At 45.3% G+C, this 13,780-nt stretch overlaps 1 protein-coding gene across 14 annotated transcripts in view; it reads left to right on the top strand.

The window, feature by feature from the left end:
* cspg5a (chondroitin sulfate proteoglycan 5a) overlaps positions 1–13,780 on the top strand; it is a 38,327-nt gene that overhangs the window by 19,900 nt on the left and 4,647 nt on the right. For 3 of the 14 annotated variants that reach the window (XM_062400300.1, XM_062400294.1, XM_062400292.1), the window contains exons 3-5: positions 6,888–7,076; positions 10,998–11,076; positions 13,632–13,688. In XM_062400300.1, coding sequence (XP_062256284.1) covers positions 6,888–7,076; positions 10,998–11,076; positions 13,632–13,688 — 325 coding nt within the window. Of the gene's footprint in view, positions 1–6,887; positions 7,077–10,997; positions 11,155–13,631; positions 13,689–13,780 lie in introns of all 14 variants that reach the window. The other 11 variants (XM_062400298.1, XM_062400296.1, XM_062400302.1 and 8 more) reach the window with 7 other exon arrangements.

Below are 13,780 nucleotides of genomic sequence, written 5' to 3' on the forward strand. Positions count from 1 at the left end.
CCAGGTCGAATTTATGTGTGTGTGTGTGTGTGAGAGAGAGTGTGTGAGCGAGAGAGAGAGAGTGTGTATGTGCATGTGCGAGTGTGTGTCCTGCAGCTTGATGTAATTAAGTGAAGCTTTGAGCACCAACAGCAGTTTGTATCCATTTTAGTTTTCATGATCACATCATGGAAACACAAGCACACACACACACACACACAAGCACACACACACAGGATTATGGGTTTATTAAGGGAAACTTCCAAGTCAAAGAGTGTGGGGTCGTGGAATCGGGCCAAAGGTCAAACAAAACAAACATGAGATTTATGACTGCAGAGAAGGACAAAAGACACACACATACACACACACACACAAGCACACACAAAGGAACACACACATGCTTAAATTAGTTTTTGACAATAGACGTCACTCTGCTGTATAACTATGCTTTGACTGGTATGTTTACTGGACACACACAAACACACACACACACAAATACACACACACACACACACACACACACACAGCCAGATTTAAAGATGTAGATTTTCTGGATTTAATAGCTCGATGAAATATAAACCAACATCCAGACTTGATCCACAGCTGCATCTATTCATTCACACCTACTCAGAAATTTATTTTTGCTATTGAACTTATCTGACGACCAAAGAAATGTTGTTTTTCTTTGACCTTTCCTTCTTCCTGGGGTCAGAAGTGGAGATGCCTTTAAACTAAGGCGTTCCCTTGATGGCCTGCGGTTGTATTAACTGTGACTGGGGACACATCTGCATACTGGTAATTGGGTTTGCAGTTAATGGTTTTGTGAGTGGCCTCCAGGGAGTAAATAGGCTTCGGTTAGAGTCGGAACCTGCAGATTCCCGCTGAGCCTCTGTTTATGAGTGATGGCCTGAAAGTTAGCACTGAGACGGACTCCGTGGAAAAGGAATCGTCAATTTGAGGAGCAAATGGAAAATGCTTTAAATTAGGTGTTTATAGTTCAATCAGCTGAGAAATCAAAATAACTGCTTGGATGGTGTAAGCAGGAGGAAAGTGCATGGATCAAAATAATGGGTTTTTCCTGTTTTTCCACATAAAGAGAATACATTACAACAATATGTGTGTGTGTGTGTGCCTGTGTGTGTATGTGTGTGTTGCCAACATGTCTGAGAAGGAGATAAAACTATTGATTTAAATGTCTCTAGTTTCCCTTCTGGGAATTTCTTTAAATTTGGTCGAAACGTTCACCAGGACTCAAAGATGAGCTCATTCGAATTTGGTTGGTCAAAGGTCAAGGTCGCTGTGATACAAGACATGTGATGACATCTTTCTTTCCATGGGGGGAAATGCAGAGAGCTATTGATCATAGTAAGTCATCGATACACCAACGAGTGACAGATTTGAATGGTTGTAAATCTCTGGATGTTTCTGGAGCGTAGTGACATTCACAGTTTCCTGGGATTGTCCGAGCAGCCTCAGAGAACAGTCTCTGTTTCTGAGCTCATTTTAAACGACAGGCTCATTTGTCTCTGCTTCTGCATTCGGCCTCAACTCTGGAAAAAGACACGCGTCACCTCGTCACGTCTTTAAATCCCCTCTTCACTTTGCCAATCGGAGGATTTGGCTTCTCCGCCGGCTGATTGCACGGAGCAGCGGTTTCCCCACTGCAGCTACTAATAAGGTTCTAATGTTTCCAGCTGCCCGATGTGGTGATATTTTATTTAAGCTGATTTGTTCCGAGTGTGGTGCAGAGGACTGGATCCCTCTGGGAAATCTCCGAGGATGGCTGATGAAAGAAAACAAGCATCTGACCTAAAATAATACAATTACATGTGAGCTGCAGACGGAGGGTGGCCTGGATCGTGGACACTCGCTATCTCTTCTTTGTTTATTCATCTTAATATGCTCTGAATCAGCAGCTGTGCACAGGAGACAGATGTTTCACAGAGACAGTTCAGAGACTGTCAGTCAACAGTCTGTCCGTGTTCTGCTCAAAGCACAAAGATCTCATCAAATACGGAAACGCTTAATGAGAAGACACTCACGTTTCCTGGTTGTAGAGAAGAAGGAGGAGGGAGAGATGTCACATGACACAATTTAATTTAAATCCATATTAACCCTCATTTGATCACACACTGTCTAATTGAGACTGAAATCTGGTTTTCAAGAGAAATATGAAAATCGGTGAAACCCGTTAAACAAATTTCACAGTAATGACTCTAATTAGAATTATCAACGTAAGTTAAAATCAAATGTGGTCATAAAATCACAATTAATGCACCTAAATTGCATTTTAAATACTTCGAACAAAACACAAACCATCGAAATAAATTATATTTAACTAACAAAAAAGATTTGAAAATGATAAATAACACAGAGGGAACATTCCTCCCATCCACCAGTGATGAGTCACACAGTTATTTTATATTATCCTCCCTCTAACTCAGTTTCTTCTTACAAAATACAAATATAAACTTTGTCGTCCTTCATTACATTTCTTATAAACTCTTCTAATCAGACGTCATCAATCTCTGTTTCCAAAGTTTATGCATTTATTCTCTTTGACTGTTTTAAAATCAAATCCAATTAAATCTTGAGCGTTTTCTAAACCCAGTCTTCAGCCTGACGTCTCTTCCTCTTTTCAAAAAACCTTCACAGTAAATTTATGTGGACAAAGAAACTGAAAGGAGCTTTTTGGAAAGTTGATGATTTTCATCTCGAGATGGTGAAAGTTCTCATCGACCTTCCTCTGAGGATGTTCTTCATTCTCACTCTCTGCTGCTTCCAGAAGTAAATGTTTTTAAAGACGTGTTGTTTTAATGCAAATGTAGGATTTTTACACAATGCTTAAATATTCAGTGAACACCCGGCCGTGTCCTCTCCTGTCAGTCCTCATCCAGCTCTGACTTCACACAGACAGGAAACATGTTTCTGTCCTCAGCTTGTTCTTCATCCGTGAGAAGAAGACACGTGTGGTGGAGAGAGATGGAAACACAAACACCCGTTTATTCAAAGTTCACTGAAGCTTGACTCAGGAGCAGAAGTGGAGAATCTGAAAAGTTGATGTTTCCATTTAACAAAAAGCACATGTGTCAGTTTCTGGTCTGTGATTGGTTTGGACTCTGTTCTTCTCTGATGTCTGTCAACTCGCCCGTCAGCCTCCCTCGCCCCCTCGCTCTCCTGCCTCGTTAGCTGTGGGGGATAAATCACTTCTCATCCCGGCTTCGGCATCGAACCTTGTCCATGGACGTGAATCTCAAAGTGTAGAAAGCCGTCCGACCTGGAGAGAATCGTTAGGGATCCACGTGAAGAAGTGAAGAAGATCCAGTGGAACTAAACTAAACAAACTCTGACATCTGTGTGTCTCCAGATCTCTGCTGAGGTCAGTGTCCTCACCACAGAACTAATGGTCTAAACCAGTGGTTCCCAAACTTTTTACAGTCTCGTACCCCTTCAGACATTCAATCTCCAGCTACGTACCCCCCCGACGCACGTATACAGCATATAACACTTGAAACTTTGAAATTTACAGGGATTTCAGGACTCGGATGGAAGTTTAGATCAAACTGAGTTTATCTATCGATTGTCAGTTATCAATCAGTTGTTAATCATGATTGTCAGTTCCTAATCGATTGTCGGGAGAATTAACGATTGATTTTTGATTAATCGTTAATATTTTATATTAAAATGCACTATTTATAGTTAAACGGGATCCGCTCACTGGTTACACTTGAAAATATGCGCTGCTGTTCTCTTAAGCCCCGATGAGAGTGCAGCTAGCCGCTGTGAGCTAGCTGGATTTTACGGTTCTCGACCTCTCAGTCTGGTGGTTGTCACACGTCACCCAGAGCTGGCTCTGTCTGGGTCCGAAGGGGCTAGCTTTGGAGCTAGACCTCCTACTTGAAGAGAGCAGTGGACTCCTCAGGCGCTAATGGAGACGTAAAGCCTTGCAGTGTTGGCAGTGAACCGACAGAACCCACTGGAGGCCTGTGGGACATGTGGGAGGTTTTATATGAAAGAAGGAGTTGGGCACTTCAACATTAAAAAGACGATTGGCAGCGGATGTTTTATTTCCCACACGAGGAGTCATCTGCAGTTTGATTTGAGTTCTGTGGACGTGAGACTTTTTGAAAAGGAAATTGAATCCCAAACACTTTGAATTTCAGCCCAGAACTAACTCCTCTTTAATATGATCTAGAAGTCTTGTTGTATAAAAACGATGTCCTTTTTTTAAATTTATTTGGGACCAAACATCTTTTTGTTCACTTTTTTCAACATTGTAAAATCGGGCGTTTTAACTCAGGCACAGTTATAAACCCGTTGGGCCTCGTGGAGCTGTGATCTCTGTGAGTCACACAGTGAGTGATCTCAAACTAACGTGCCACTGAGCTTCACACCTGCTCCACAACAACAGGTCAGCTCCATCCTGTCTATACGCTCGGAGCCTCGGAGCTCTCGGCTCAGTCTCTGGGTCTTGTTGTAGTTTCTTGGCAGCGGCGCTCGAGCTCCACGGCTCCGAGGAGGAACAGGATAAATCCGGCTGCACGGGCACAACGGGTCATGTCTGTTGTTTTTCTGAAGCATCTTCTCATTCCGTTACCGACCGAATATTCACCTTGGACCGCCGAGTTTTCCCTTAATGTAGGAAAGAGAGAATAAAGAAACGGATGCACAAACTGAAAGCAGAGACGTGATTCAGCTGGAGGCGCCGGGTAGAGTGCAGGAGGGAGGAGGGAGGAGAGAGGGAGGGAGGAGGGAGGAGGGAGGGAGGTAAAGAGCTGCTGAATAATAAAAGCGATTTTGAAGAAGACGAGCAGGAGGAGCGAAGGAATGGATAGGAGGAGAGTAGGAGGAGAGGAGGAGAGGAGGAGGGGAGGAGAGGAGGAGAGGAGGAGAGGAGGAGAGGAGGAGGAGAGGAGGAGAGGAGGAGAGGAGGAGAGGAGTCACATGTCCATGTCCCTCTGATGGAATGGCATCTCAGAGCTCCGTTGCCATGCACTCCTTCCTTTGTGCATCTCCCTCTCTCTCACTCTCTCTCTCTCTCTCTCTCTCTCTCTCTCTCTCGCTGCCTCCATCCCCCATCCACCTCCTCCTCCTCCTCTTCCATCCGACTCTGACTCCTGCATAAACTTCCTCTTTGTACGAACACAAAACTGATCAGGGGTCGAGTCTCCTTGAAAATGTGATATCAGGGCCTTCATCGTTCGCCCCGCTCGCTTTCTTTTCTCTCTCTCGTATTCTCTCATCCACTCAAAATGTCTCCTGGGCCGTTGCCAGCGTTTCCTCCTCGGCTGGCAGAGCGAGGGCGTCGGGGATCCGGGGGAAGAAACCTGATTACCACGAGGCGAGCGTTCACCCTGACACCTCCAGTCACTTCACACACACACAGACACACACACACCGGGGCACTTTATTAGGAACACCTCTTCACCTGCTAATCCACGAGCTGATCCATCCATCCATCATCTGCACCACTTATCCTTTGAGGGTCGCCCGGGGGGGGGGAGGCCCACTGTGACATCACCCATTGGATTGTGAGCAGCCATTTTTAGAACCTCAAGTTTTTAAAACCATCTTTCTATGAAGCTCCGGCTCGTTTGTGTTTGGAAACAGAACCTGTGGACACGGAGTCAGAACCGTGAGTGTTCACACACGGTTTCCACTCGTGTGTCAGCGAGGTGGTGGTGGTGGTGGCGGTCGGCTGCGGTGGCGGCGGCTGCGGTGGTGGCGGCTGCGGTGGTGGCAGTGGCGCTCCGCAGCAGTTATGGTCTCTCTAAGTGGCGAAATAGATTTAGCTGTTTGTACAACGTTAAACACTTTGTGTAGACGGAGCCATCTGCCTGTGGTTTGTGTCCCCGGGTGGAGGACACTCTGCCAAACGGCCACAGAGGGAGGCCGGGACTCAGATGTCCACTGCGTGTTTTGCGTGTTTGTGTGCACATGTCTACATATGTGCCCATAATGTACATCGTCACATGCAGGCCCATATGCATTGTGTTAGATCTTATAGGCACTTATGGTCTTTTATGACTGTGTTTGTGTGACATAATCCCTGCGTGTGTGTGTGTTTATACACAGAAAGTCTCCCCAGGGCATTTGTGTATTTTTTTCAGTTTCTATTTCCAGACGCACTAAGTGATGACATTCTGCGTTGGGACTAAAGCTTCATTCAGAACCTGCCGGCGACTCTTTCATCCCGCTGATGCACCTGCGCTCCATTATCTCACCACAACACTTAAGATTTATGTAACACGCAACATGTTGTGAAACGTGATGATGCTTTTTATTAATTTTTTAAACAGCTGCAGAGCATTTTAGATTTTTACAGCAAAGCGTTTAAGGATAATCAGAAACAGAGGAAAACCTGAGGGTAAATAAACAGACTGAGAATATAGAGACTCAGTTAAATGATGCTGGCAATCATAGAACTATATGGACTAGAATGGCACGAAGCACTTTACACTCATAGATATCAGTCCTCTGTATAAAATCTCACAATAATCAAGAAATCTGGATCCAGAACAAAAAACGTTTGTGTTCTTTCTCGGCTTCGGTCCCATCGTTCCTCCAAGTTTGGTGGGAATCCGTTCAGTTGTTCTTGTGTGATCCTGCTGAAACAAACAGGGTGAAAACACAACCTCTCTGGTGGAGGTCAAGAAACAAAGCTGTGAAAGTAACAGTTGATGCTTTCACATATTTTAATCAGAGTATAACAAGTGATCAATTAGTTAATAAGATGTTTTAATCCACTAACGCTTTCTTCTTTTATTATTTTTCCTCCATTTTCTTTCCCTTTCCACCTCCTCACCACTCGTTTTGTTCCTCACCTTTTCATTTCATCCCTCGTTCTTTTCTGTCTTCATATTCCCCTCTGGTTCTTTCCTTCTCTCCCCCGCTCCCTCCTCCTCCAGATGTAACGTCCAGGACTACATCTGGCACAAGGGCGCTCGCTGTGAGTCGGTGGTGACCGAGTTCCAGGTGATGTGTCTGGCCGTGGGCGCCTCGGCTCTGGTGGTCCTGCTGCTCTTCATGATCGTCGTGTGCTTCGCCAAGAAGCTCCACGTCCTCAAGACGGAGAACAAGAAGCTGCGCAAGCGCAGGTGAGGCTCTGCAGAGAACCTGAGTGATAACTACGTTTACAAAATGGAGACTGTTCATCTTTGATTTTCTGTTTTTGATTTTTCCGTCCCAGTCGGGAGGAAGCGATTCATTTCAAATGCACAAAGAACAAAACATGTTCATATTTATGTTTCGGATGAAGAACTAAAGAAACCTAAGTGAAAATACAAAGATCTGTTTGTGTGCTGCAGGTTCAACACTTGACACTTAATCAATGAAAGATCAGTCTTGCAAAACGGAAAAAGTAAAGTCTTTAATGCCTTGCTCACAGGCACTGTTACTCAGTAGCTGCAGGGTGAACTTACTGCGGCACAACACCTCCATCAATTTTAACGACTGAAGCAGAAACCTGTGTTCCTGTGGCCGACGCCCCCTCAAGGCCAAACTGCTGCTGTGACTTTACTGTTGAGTTTAGAGAACGATAGAGACAGAGGCTCGATACTGAGACTGAGACTGAGACTGAGACAGAGACTGAGACTGAGACTGAGACAAACGCTCGATACAGAGACTGAGACAGAGACTAAGACTGAGACTGAGACTGAGATTGAGGGGAAAGACGTTCCAATCTGAACCCGACGAGGCCTCGGACACAACAGCTTAAAGCTCTCCATGAATATATCTCTTAATATGTCCAGAAATGAGACGTACACACAGAAAGGTTTAGGACTATAATAACGTTTTACCTCTGTTTAAGTAAAGATGGTCTATACACAGTTAATAGAAAAACAAAATCTGTCTCTGCTTCTCGTTTCATCCTGTTTTAACAAAAAGAACGAAGCTGAACAAATAACTTTAATGAAGGCAAGTGAGCCCAAAAGAAAACAACAAACAAATCTTTGAAAGTTTGAAAGATGAAAGCTACAGAAAATCAATAAAAACGTATGGTTTAACTTATATACATACATACATTTGTATACAGGAAATCATAAAGAAAAGAATCAGAATTTTCTCAAATCTTTTTTAAACCAACTCTTCGGACGATGTGTTGTCGTTAAAACAATTTTCTTTCCATTTTTATCTGAGGGAGAAGTTTAATTATTTCTTAAAATTCCTCCTCAGTGCAGCGTTAAAACACAAAGTCTGTTTAAATCCTAATTAATGAGGCGACGTGTCCCTGATCAAAAGCTGTTTAGACGAGTGGAAACCAGACGGAGGGGATAATCGAGTCAGGGCTGAAATCTCTCCGAAGAGGAGGAGGAGGTCGTAAAGGAGGTGACAGCAGAGACTCATTATGAGAAGAAGTGAGGAGGCGTAAACAGCGGCTGAGAGCAGAGGAAGCTGTGACTCCAGAAACAATGAATTCATCTCAAAGCCTCTGTCTCAGGTTCAAGAGAGAAGGATTCAAAGAGGAGGGAAAGAAATCCAGTGAATCTCTTACATTTATTACTGTTACTTTCTAAAAGAAATGAAACTCAACGATCTTTGTGAAATCCCACTTTCCAGTGTGTTAATGAAGCATTTCTATAGACTCTTAACCATCTGCAAGAAGAAAATATGATAAAGAACAGAGGTTGTATTCATATATATCAGTATTATATACCAATATTTTATATTTTAATGCAATTACTGAGTCGCAATTTAAGACATTGTGTCGTGCAGCAGACAGAATATCATTTAGTGTATGTTTATGTACATTCCTTCCTAACACTGGATAAATGATGTGAGCTTCATCTGTGAAATGGAGGTTATAGAAACGGAGGAAGAGGAGGGTCTGTGAGAGAGAGGAGGACGAGGGTGGGGGATGGGTGACAATTATGGGAAGCAGACACTAGGACAGTCTGATGGAGGGAGGTGAAGTGGGAGGGGGGGTTGTGATGTGTCTGCTGGTATAGGAGGCGATTTAGTTTGCAACTAGTGAACATAGCAGATAATTCAACAGATAAAGTGTTGCCGATAAATAAAAGGTAATTCAGGTTTAAGGATTGAAAAACAGCCAAATCTGCCGTGATATGATGGAGATATTTGGTCGTGTAACTTGAGAGATGTCTGCACATGTTGGGTTGAAACCCCCGACCATAAGGCAGCATTAACTCCTCTGGTGGTGGGGGGTGTATTGAATGTAAACTGCAGGAGAGAAGCAGATTGTCTGGACTGAATATAAAGAAGCCTCGTAGCTGAGATCTCCCCAGCAACAGAGCCGGCGTGGATGAGCAGCAGCTCGTCCAGGATCTGAATCCTCAACGCTTCAGAGTCCAGCTCCGTGCACGGGGTCTGTGTTATACCAGGAACCATCAGGCTGGGGTTAGTGGAAGTGATGGTGGATGATGAAGGTGATGGCGAGGAGGAGAGGGGAGGGGGGGGGGGAGGTCAGGAGCAGCTGGGATGAGAGGAAGCAGAAATTGTTTTAAAAAGGCAGAAAAGGGTGATGTCATTGGTTCTGTGGATCCAGCTGAAAGTAGGGCAGTCTGAACGGCTGAGGAGGGGGGGAAGCACAGGGGGAGGCGGGGTTGACCTACATACAGCTGTGCGACCTGAGGGGTGTGTGTGTGTGTGTGTGTGTGTGTTCAGCGGCAGGGCGCAGCATGAAAGACACAACACAGCCTCATCAAGTGGTCGGCTTAAAGAAAAATCGAAGAGGAGCGAGGAGAGGGAGGAAGAGGAGGAGGGTGGCAAACTAGAGGAGTGAAAAGGAGAGCAGGATGAGAGAGGGGGGGAGGAGGGGGGGAAACAAGAGGGAGAGGAGAGGGAGCGAGGGAACTAGGGAAAGAGAAAGAGAAAGAGGAAAAGAGGAATGAGAGAGTGGCTACAGAGAAACAAGCTCAGCATGACTCTTTCAGATGAGTGTGTGTGTGTGTGTCTGTTTGTGTGTGTTTGTGTGTATGTGTGTTTGTGTGTTTGTGCTGCTGACAAGGCTCTTGAATACATGAGACTCCCACACTCCCCAGTCTGCTGTGGGTAGTTGCAGTCGCACTGTTTCTCTGCCGCAGTCGAGATCAGAACCAACATCCTGGTCAAAGATGGAGAGAGGGAAGAAAGAACCAGCGAGCAAGGGAGCAAGGGAGCAAGGGAGCAAGGGAGCAAGGGAGCAAGGGAACAAGGAGGGAGGGGGGGGAGGAAGTGAGGAAAAGATGGATGCAAACGATCTCGGTAGAAGAGGCCGACACTGGTGTCGATGTTATCGCCTCTGAGCGGAGAATCGTTGTTCATGTGTGAACGACAAAGTCCGGAGAGTTCCTGCATCAATATCCTCATCACATCTAAAAGAAGTTGACAAAAAGACAGATCTATTAAAACCTGTGTATCGTATCTTCGTGTCTTGCACGAGGGTCAAAGTTCAGCGTCTTTGTGAACTTAAACCTGAAGGTCAAAACTCAAATCAGATCTCCTTCTCTCTTTGTTGCATCACAGATAAGATGTTTGTGTCTGTTGTGTTATCTCTGTTTGTCGTTTCACAAACAGAGGACGTGAACTTGCCGTCAAACTAATTCTGCTTTCTTGCTATTTTCTCCCCCCCCCCTCCCTTCTGCTCCTCTGACAACCCGTCTTTCTTCAACGATGGAATCTTCGTCCTGAATTTTTGTCGCTTTCTCTCGTCCACTTTTGTCCTTTAATTCCTCGTCGGTCGCCCTTTGCTCTCACCATCTCTCCATCTTTGTTGTCTCTTCCTCACGCTTCGTTAATTCCTTCTTCCTCTTCGTCCTCCTGGATCTTCAAACTCTTTCTTACTTTTCAAACCTCTTTAATTTCATCATCTCATCCTTTTTTTGTACCTTCCTCTAATCACTCCGTTCCTGTCTCTGCCGGTGATCTTGTGTCTTTCCTTCTTTCTTTCTCCTCATTTCTTCTCCTCTCTTCTCCTCCTCTCTCCAACCCATTCCTCCTCTTCCTCATCTCCCTGTGATCCCATTCTTTCTCTCTTCTCCTCTCCTCCTCTGCTCCTCCCTCCATCCTCCGACTCCCAGCAGTAAGTACCGGCCTTCATCGGAGCAGCACAATGATAATTTCTCGCTGTCCACCATCGCTGAGGGCTCCCACCCAAATGTAAGGAAACTGTGCGACACCCCTCCTAACGTCCCTCATGCCCGTGCATTGGCTTACTATGATAACATTATCTGTCAGGTAACGTGGTTCTCGCCTCTCTCTCTCACCCCCTTTTTTCTGCATCTCCCCCCTGCCCGCCCCCCCGCTCCCCCCGACCCTCCCTCTAATGCATGGGCATGAGTATTCTCCAATACTCAGAGGTGTGACACACTGAAGGAGGGGGATGGGCGGGGTCCAAGTATGAGGATGGATGATGGGAGTTTTCTAGAGTGGAGGGGGAAATTGAAACAAAGGTCGTTGTAGTCTGAAGGCTGAGCGTCATAATTCATAATCTTAACAGTCCCCAAGAAGTTTTCCAATATATAGACGATATAAGATGATATGAGTCGTAAAACCCAGATATACAAACGAGGATCCCGGGGAGGACTGCTCTCAGGCAACACACTGGCTCCGGAGCCTCATCGATTTTTATTTTGTTCATTGATTTAGTTTTGCGGTTTATTTCTTACACACACACAGACACACACACACACTTAAGGATAATAAAACGTGAAATGAGTTGACGCTCTGCTTGGAGCTGCTCTAGAATTTGTAATTTTTAGTTTTCGCTCTTGAACACTTATTTTAAGATCGTCACACAACATCCACAGATTTATTGTGACAGTTATTTTCATGCACATAATGAACAGCTCTGATGGTGAATCAGGGCGCCGACACCTCTGGGGGGGGGGGGGGGGGGGGGGTTAGGGGTTAAATTCCCCCTGGAACCACACGGACTAAACAGTTATGGAACATCCCCACAGCGCCGGCAGCGACCCGCCCTGCCTTTAACCCGAGCCCCTTTTTACGAGAAAACTCCCACAGTCCTTTGCGGCGACCCCCTGGCCCACCCCCTCCTCTCTGTGAACTGCTCTCTCTCTCTGGTCACCTCTTGCATTGGTATGTCATGGCATGCCTGCTCTTTTCTGCTAACATGCGCCATCTGGTGGACATGTGTGCCACTGCAGCTGTGCTATGCTAACTGTCCTGCTAACCAAATGCTCTTCTTTACTTGTTTATCCTGAAAAATGGTTGAGGGAGGGCGGGACTGTTACGATTGGTCAAAGGGGGTGGGGGTGGGGAGGTGCAGGATGATGTCACAACCAGGTAAGCTAGAGGGGATGGGGGACATGTTCAGGGGTTATCAGGATAAACATCTGAGATGCAACGCCTCGCTGGTGCCTGCAGGCGGCAGCAGAGAGCCGACAGGTGCCTCCCTAACTGAAGCATGGGTAGCTAGTAGCGGCAACGCGGCGGTCGTAGCAGCATGGGTAGTTCTAGTGCTACAACCGGGGTCGAGTTTGTTTTGTTTTCATTCTTCCTTGATGTGGTACCACCCTCTAACAACTCCATCAGTAGTTCACTGCAGCGATTCGTTGTTCTCAAAGTCTCATGTGCCTTTTACAAACTGTTTTCACTTCCTGTAATAGTCAAGAAATCACTAAACATCCGTCATCACCTCCCAACAACATCTCTAAAATGCCACCCATTTATCACCACCCCTCAAATCCTTGCTCATCCAAAGAATCGAATAGTTTTTGAAAATGTTTCCTATGGTTCGTTTGAGGACATTTAAAGGTGCCGTGTGGAGTTTCTGACCACTAGAGGTGCTAGAGAGCAGTGTTTTGATGCTGCCAGATTCGTTTCACACTGATTCATCCTTAGTAATGTAGGAGTGTGGGGAATTCAAGAATTCCATAAATATTGATATTTCAAACCTTAACAGATCTAAATCTGGATGTCCACTATTTTTAATTAACCCATAAATTGATCTTATTTTATTGTCTTTTAACCTTATATTTATGTACATTGCTTATTTTTAAAGCTACACCTGAATAGACTGAATAAGATAAACAGGTTTTTTTTTTCTGGATTCAGATTCAGTATTGATTTCTATTCCTGTAAATGAGTTCAGTTCAGCTCTTGTTTGAAAAAGAAACGCAACACAAATGTTTTCATCTCCTATTCATCCCCTGGTTTATTCCTCTAACACATTTCTCAAACACATCCTTAATTATCCTTGAAATAAAACCAAGCTTCTCTCAAAACCAAAGAAAAACCATCCCAACCCACCAGTTCCCCCCCAAAATAACCCAAACACACGGACTAATAAAACGAATAACCTCAGCTCCCTTCTACACTAACAGCCCAGTGTCTGCAGATGAACCTCAGCTAACAGATCCAGAGCTGTGTTTACTGCTCTCACACAGAAACACTGTGAAGATGCACCAGAGAGTGTGTGTGTGTGTGTGTGTGTGTGTGTGTGTGTGTGTTTCCTCGGAGGTGCGACAGCCAGCCGGGAATCTCAGCTGTCGTCTGAGAGGACGTTTCTCTTCACCTCCTCTGTCTCTCTCCATCTGTCTCAATCTCTCTGTATCGTCTCTGATCTGTCGCCTCTCCCTCACTCCTCCTCGTCCTCTGTCTCTCGGCTGTCCGTCTCTGTCTTGTCTCTGAGGATTTGGACCTTGAGTGGTTTTGAGGAGTTATAACCCTTTGCCCCGTCCCCCTCCCCTCAGAAAACCATGAGCAGATACACCTGGGAGTGTAAGACCAAAGAGGAGTCCGACTGCGAGGTAAGACCAAAAACCCCAAATGTCAGAAAGTCCCGCCCCGCCTCCCTCACCCTCCCAAACAGCTCTCTCATTGTTACTGTGGCCCTGTCAAT

Source organism: Platichthys flesus, chromosome 11, assembly GCF_949316205.1.
Source record: "Platichthys flesus chromosome 11, fPlaFle2.1, whole genome shotgun sequence".
Lineage (NCBI taxonomy): Eukaryota > Metazoa > Chordata > Actinopteri > Pleuronectiformes > Pleuronectidae > Platichthys > Platichthys flesus.